Source organism: Oratosquilla oratoria, chromosome 7, assembly GCF_046742065.1.
Source record: "Oratosquilla oratoria isolate Oo_2021 chromosome 7, ASM4674206v1, whole genome shotgun sequence".
In the NCBI taxonomy this organism is placed as follows: domain Eukaryota; kingdom Metazoa; phylum Arthropoda; class Malacostraca; order Stomatopoda; family Squillidae; genus Oratosquilla; species Oratosquilla oratoria.
The window spans coordinates 52,442,228-52,449,727 of NC_134783.1; the positions used below are offsets into that span (position 1 = coordinate 52,442,228).

At 39.5% G+C, this 7,500-nt stretch overlaps 1 protein-coding gene across 2 annotated transcripts in view; it reads left to right on the forward strand.

The window, feature by feature from the left end:
- Positions 1–7,500, forward strand: part of LOC143027158 (uncharacterized) — a 34,579-nt gene that overhangs the window by 16,757 nt on the left and 10,322 nt on the right. For both annotated transcript variants that reach the window (XM_076188245.1, XM_076188244.1), the window contains 5 exons: positions 292–578; positions 2,075–2,187; positions 5,785–5,949; positions 7,123–7,219; positions 7,383–7,452. In XM_076188245.1, coding sequence (XP_076044360.1) covers positions 292–578; positions 2,075–2,187; positions 5,785–5,949; positions 7,123–7,219; positions 7,383–7,452 — 732 coding nt within the window. The remainder of the gene's footprint in view (positions 1–291; positions 579–2,074; positions 2,188–5,784; positions 5,950–7,122; positions 7,220–7,382; positions 7,453–7,500) is intronic.

A 7,500-nucleotide genomic window follows, 5' to 3' on the forward strand; every position in this document is an offset into this window, starting at 1 on the left:
TTGCCTGCTGTGGAATATTCAAAACTTGGTTAAAGGAGTTGGTTTATGTATATCTTCTCATGTAGAATCCCTTAATCATTGTCCACAAAGGTTTAAAATGTAAGATCAAGACGACAATATTCCTTTTGGTTCATAATGTCTCTAGATACATAATGATAAACAAGTGACTAATAGGCGAATAGAAATAATAAACCATTATTAAATGTCAGAGAGACATTTCAACACATGACTTGGTCTTAACTTGGTTCTTAACTCCCAAACTAAAAAGGTTTAATAAAGACATCATTACAGACAACGCTCAACTGGATGGACGTGGGTAATCTGAAAGACATCACCCTCACCTCAGCTGACCTCGAACTCGACGGCAGCGAGAACGATGTCCGCTTTGCGGTGTCCTCCCAAGTCCGGGGGCAAGGGTCCGTGACGGGCGGACAATATCCCAACACCTCGTCTTCGGGAGACAGAGGGAATTATTCTCGGAATGGGTCGAGCGGAATGGTTTGGTCGACGTGCAGACCGGTCTCGTACTCCCATCCATCTCTACTTCAACCTCCCGTTGTGAATTTGGAGTACGACATGTGAGTCATTCGAAGAGTCTGTACGACTCCCAATGAGTCAAATGAGTTTATACGACTCTAAGCTAGTCGTACATACCGTAGAATGGGGTGATCGTGCAATCACTGGTGGTAAATGGGCCATATAAAAGTTATTCACTTTTTTAATTGAAATTGGTTTTAAAATATTTCACTTTTACCAGGAATAAATACCTACCTCCATTTTACCAGAATTTTATTTACCAATTATAACAGAATTTCTAAAACATGAATAACATATATATGGCCCATTTACCCCAGTGATGGCTCGATTACCCCATCCTACGGAAAGTGTTTGATCTAATCTTATTAAATTACTAGTTAATTCATCGTCTAACGAGTTTGACTGGGATGACTAATTACTAATTTATACATAATGCCCAAAACATATGCAGCGCTTCCAAAACTACACACAGGCGTTTGATATACAAATTGAAAATTCACATATGAATATAGAAATCATACTAGACTTAGTCAACAGGAGGGAGGTCTACTTAGACTAAAAGATTCTTCTTAGATGAATAAACTGGCCTCACGCAATCTAGAGCAAAATCCTATACCTCGAGTGGCCTATATCGAGAGGAGGAATTCAGTTTAATTTGAGAGATATTAAATTTCTGAAAGAACATTTTACACCAAAGAAAGAAAATATATATCTTTTTGACACCAACTCAACGTACAACTGTTGGGTTAAGCCATCAAGGTTAAGACGGGGATTGGGTATAAATAATTGTATAACAATCGTTAACAAAATTGAAATGTTCTTTACAATACACTCTTCACGTTCCTGGTGATGTCTGTATATCTGCTAACAAAACAGAAACGTTCCTTACAATACAGACTCTTCACGTTCCTTGTGATGTCTGTATAATATTTGCTAACAAAACAGAAACGTTCTTTACGAGACAGACTCTTCACGTTCCTGGTGATGTCTGTATATCTGCTAATAAAACAGAAACGTTCCTTACAATACAGAATCTTCACGTTCCTGGTGATGTCTGTATAATATTTGCTAACAAAACAGAAACGTTCTTTACGAGACAGACTCTTCACGTTCCTGGTGATGTCTGTATAACATTCGTTAACAAAACAGAAACGTTCCTTACAATACAGACTTCACGTTCCTGGTGATGTCTGTATCATAACTGTTAACAAAGCAGAAACGTTCTTTACGAGACAGACTCTTCACGTTCCTGATGATGTCTGTATAACATTCGTTAACAAAACAGAAACTGTCCTTACTATACGGAATTCACGTTCCTGGTGATGTCTGTATCATAACTGTTAACAAAACAGAAACGTTCTTTACGAGACAGACTCTTCACGTTCCTGATGATGTCTGTATAACATTCGTTAACAAAACAGAAATTTTTCTTACAATACAGACTTCACGTTCCTGGTGATGTATCATAAATGTTAACAAAGCAGAAACGTTCTTTACGAGACAGACTCTTCACGTTCATGATGATGTCTGCCTACAGGAACGGCAACGTGGGGGTCAACTGGACTTTGCGGTGCGAAGACCACGCTGGCCTCGAGACACTCGAGGTCTCGTTCTGTCCCAAGAACGTCTCGAATCCCGAGAACTGCACAGGTAATTAACTCCTTCAATACAGTAATGTGTATTTTCTCAACATTTTAGTGATAAAGATTTAAAATCATTTTTTTCAGTCGTGGGGTCAACTCGGGTCAACTTGAGGTTACGGTCGTTAGTGACCTTACCCGACCTAAGTTCGCCTCTCACTAAACTGAATAGAATCGTCCGTTCCTGACCAGAATAAAGACATGCGTCACTGTATTGGTAAGGTTATGAGACATGAGATCCACGTAAACAAGACCAGGCTAATGGACTTACCACATAAATTTTAACCAGACACTCTATGTTCTGCCTAGAGAATATGTCTTATTTCGTCAGAACAAAATAATGCAAAGATACTTTCACAGTCATTTATTGAATAGAAGCTTGAAAGGTGGAATGCCAACGTGTCATGATATTTTTTTTTATCTTATTATTATTTTTTATTATTATTTTTTTAATCTATTTATTTATTTATTTATTTATTTATTTATTTATTTTTACCTGGGGCCCAACACGTATTGACCAGATATTTTTTTTCTTTTTTCTTTTCAAATCTACTATTGCGCATAACCGATTCTGACACATGATGCATCAAAACTATCCAAATATATGTATGTATATATATATATATATATATATATATATATATATATATATATATATATATATATAGATGTATATATATATATTGCTATTGCATTAATACTGTTATATCTTTAGAATAGTTTTAATTATAATGGAATGTTTGTATTTAAAAATATATCAAACGATCTACAAAGAATGACACATGTGTATAGATCAGAAATATCATAGGTTGGGTATATATATATATATGTATATATATATATATATATATATATATATATATATATATATATATATATACATATAGACACGCAATATCACCACAGAAGAGAAACTTGTAGACAGTAGATACTTTCGTGTGTTTACATCTAAAGCAATACTTTAGTTTTCTTGGCTAAAAACAATCAAACATATATACATAGGGTATATGTATATGGTATATGTATGTACATAGGGTGTGTGATTCACTATGGTCTTAGGTGACGTGCAGGTCTCATGATCGGCGGCTATAACCCTCCCGAATAAGAGCTCAAAGTTCATATATGGCCTGATTTATGGGTAATGCTGTGATCGCGCGCGCGCACACACACACACACACACACATGCACACACTCCTACACACACACACACACACACACACACACACACACACACACACACACACACACACACACACACACACACACCTTTACCCACCAGAGTTGGAGTATCGTGTCATGGTGCGAGACTCGAGCTCGGATCGCTGAAATAGCGGTCGATCGCAGTGTCTGTGTGAGTGTGTGTGTGTGTGTGTGTGTGTGTGTGTGTGTGTGTGTGTGTGTGTGTGTGTGTGTGTGTGTGTGTGTGTGTGTGTGTGTGTGTGTGTGTGCGATTCACCATGGTCTTAGATCACGTGTTGGATCGTGATCGACAGCTATCACCCTCCCGGAAGAGAGCTCAGAGCTCATATATGACCGATCTATGGGTAATGCTGTCCTTACACGCACACACACACTCAACTCTCCTCCCACTAGAGTTGGAGTAACAACCCGCAGCGCAGCGATAATGAAATTATTTCAGCCCTGGGCTGGATTCAAACCCGGACCGCCGTAGTGGCAGCCAGGAACTCTACCACTGTACCACGAGTCATGTGTGTGCGTGCGTGCGTGTGTGTGTGTGTGTGTGTGTGTGTGTGTGTGTGTGTGTGTGTGTGTGTGTGTGTGTGTGTCTAAATTCTCACAAAACACAAACTGATCCCGAAAACGTCCCTCACGTCCTCATCGGAGATGCCCAAAGTGGGTCTCCGGGCAGAACCTTCGCGGGGCGTCTGCCCGAAGAACCTCGGAGGCCGAAGAATGGGGGTGGCCAAACACTGATCAAGTCGACCAATGATCAAGACCTCATCTAGTCGTCATTGCTCAAGATCAAGTAGACTTCTGATTAAGTCGATCAACAATCAAATCGAATAATGAACCTTTAATAAATGTTGCCCACTGATCAATATCGAATCAAGTCGACCACTAATCAAAGCGTTCAGATGTCACGCAGATCAGTTCAGTTGTCAATCAATTGTCATTTGCCATAAATGGCAAGCTTCTTTCGAGGTAGACACCCGATTTATCCTAGCGGTCCTATGAAAGACGTTTTCGTTCACTCACTCCAAAAAGTAGTCAGTTCCTCGGTCGATTCCTAATGGTTCCCAGTGATGGTCACTTGTCCTAAATGTTGTGTGTGTGTGTGTGTGTGTGTGTGTGTGTGTGTGTGTGTGTGTGTGTGTGTGTGTGTGTGTGTGTGTGTGTGTGTGTGTGTGTGTGTGAGAGAGAGAGAGAGAGAGAGAGAGAGAGAGAGAGAGAGAGAGAGAGAGAGAGAGAGAGAGAGAGAGAGAGAGAGAGAGAGAGAGAGAGAGAGAGAGAGAGAGAGAGAGAGAGAGAGGGAAAGAGAGAGAGTGTGCGTCCGTGGCCATGTGTCATGTGTTCTGGTAAGTCCCCATATATTCCTTGTACTACTACTGCTCCCACTACTACTACCACTACTACTACCACTACCACTACTACTACTACTACTACTTTTTCTTTCTTTCTTTTTTAGTATAATACGACCTCCATTCTCGTGGAACTGTGTGGTGGAAGCAGCAGGATCTGTCTACCACAGACACAGTTCATTGGCCCCTCTCTCGCCAATGACTGTGGTCGACGACCCTTTTATTTTTCTATTCATTTTTTAATAATGCCTAATACAAAAGTTCATTTATCCTACTATCAACCACCGTCTGCTCAAAATCTAGTTTTGTATATGTGCTGATTTGGGCGGTGGGGACCTGGTACCTCTCAGGCATAGAGGGGCTGATCTTAGGAGTGAGAATAACAGTCCACATCTTCTTCTTCTTCTTCTTCTTCTTCTTCTTCTTCTTCTTCTTCTTCTTCTTCTTCTTCTTCTTCTTCTTCTTCTTCTTCTTCTACTACTACTACTACTACTACTACTACCACTACTACCACTACTACCACTACCACAACTACTACTACTACCACTACCACTACCACAACAACTACTTCTACTAGTACTGCTACTACTACTACTACTTTTTTTTAGAGAGAGAGAGAGAGAGAGAGAGAGAGAGAGAGAGAGAGAGAGAGAGAGAGAGAGAGAGAGAGAGAGAGAGAGAGAGAGAGAGAGAGAAATACGACCTCCATCCTCGTGGAACTGTGTGGTGGAAGCAGCAGGATCTGTCTCCCACAGACACAGTTCATTGGCCCCTCTCCCGCTAATGACTGTGGTCGACGACCCTTTTATTTATCTATTTATTTTTTAATAATGCCTAATACAAAAATTCATTTATCCTACTGTCAATCACCGTCTGCTCAAAATCCAGGTTTTGTGTATGTACTACTACTTCTACTACTTCTACCACTACTACTACTACTACTACTACTACTACTACTACTACTACTACTACTACTACTACTACTACCACTACAACTACTACCAGAATAATAATAAAATCTCTCCTCGTTCTGCTTCTCCTATTTTCTTTGCCTCTGCTGAGGACAGACGAGGCACTTTCCTCGGGGACCCTCAACTGGTGGCAGAGACGCTATCCACTGGATAGTCTGGAGGAGAACCACGTCTATACTATCTGGATTCGAGCAAATTACACAGAAGGTCAAGGTCCCATCTCTAAACCCCTGATCTTGCCCTTGTTCATGGAACCTTCGGGTAAGAGTGATGTCGATTTTTACTTTTTTTCATTCAAAATTAGTTTTCTATGAATTTTTCGCAGCCCGAAGGGATTTCTCCCCATCTCCTTTTCTGCATGAGGGGACGGAGAGGGGGTGGGGGTCGCCGATTTAATGAAGCGGCCTTGCTGTGGATATGCTGTGTCTTACGACACTGCTTCTGACCCAGGGCAGTGGACAAGATGCAGGGATGACCCGTCATCCAGGAGGTGCTAATATAAGAGGGAGGGAGGAGGGTGGAGGGGAGTGGAATATATAGGAAATGGAATGGGTGGGAGTGGTTTCTATGCCTTTGTGTTTTGGCTACCTCCCTTATAAAGGGGAAAAGGCCTTTGGTATATGTATGTATGGATCTTTCGCATCTTTTATAATAGTAATACAATAACCTATAGATTAGTGTATGAATTTTGTTATACAAATGTATGTGAGTTTTATGATTTAGATTCTTATCAGTTTGATTCATATATTTTTTCTAAATTTCGTTCTATACTTGTAGTTCAGCAAGTTCTTAATGAGTCAATCTCTTTGGGTAAGCTTTATACATTGGATTACGAATATATGATATTTATGATATAGAGCTGGTTTATAGACTCCTGTTGATTGGTCCTAAGAACTCAAATGTTTGGGAGTTTGTTTACGATTATGAAGTTCTTTTTCGAGATTTTGAGAAATTTGTGAATAAGTCAAGGCAGAATGAAGAGGAAGGATTTCTGTTGGTAGGTTCCGAGAACTCAAAACAAGGAATTGTCTTATGAGGCTGCAGAGAAAGGGGGGAATTAACGAATGGATCTTTGTGAGTTTGTTTGCTATTATGAACTTCTGTAACGAGATTTTGAGAAGTTGGTGAACGACTCAACACAGAATGAACAGAAGGGACTTCTGTTGGTATTCTTAAAAAAATCTTTCCTTATATAAATCTTATATTAATCCTTGGAAGGGAAAGGTTTATACAAGGAAATAAATTTTCTTAAGAATACCACTGCAAAACATCTTACGGTGGTATACTTAAGAAAAATCTTTCCTTATATAAATCTTTCCCTTCCAAGGATTTATATAAGCTTAACATAAGGTAAGATTTTTTTTTAAGAATACCATCGTCTGTTGGTGGTTTCTGAGAACTAAAAACAAGGAATTTCCTTACCTTCACCCACAGCTCCACAAGATCCAGAAACGTGGAAGTTGGCCCTTTTTGTAATTGTCGTGGTTGCCCTCATCGCTATCGTTATGACATCACTATTCCTCACCGGAAGGTAATTTCTATCATCCTCTCCTACCTTAATTTAATTTTTATCCTTTCTAATTTGATCTTATTTCTAGTTTATTTTTTGTATCTCTTATTGATATATCTGTTTACTAACATGTTTACTGGTTTAATTGTTTATTGATCTATTATTGTTTTTGTTTTTTTTTCAGAGCCGTGCATAGATGCAACAGACAATCGAAACTGGTGATAAACTTGCCAGAAGCTCTCTCATCTTCGATGGTAACTATCCCTTTCCTCTACACAATTGAACCAAACGAAGCCCTTTAC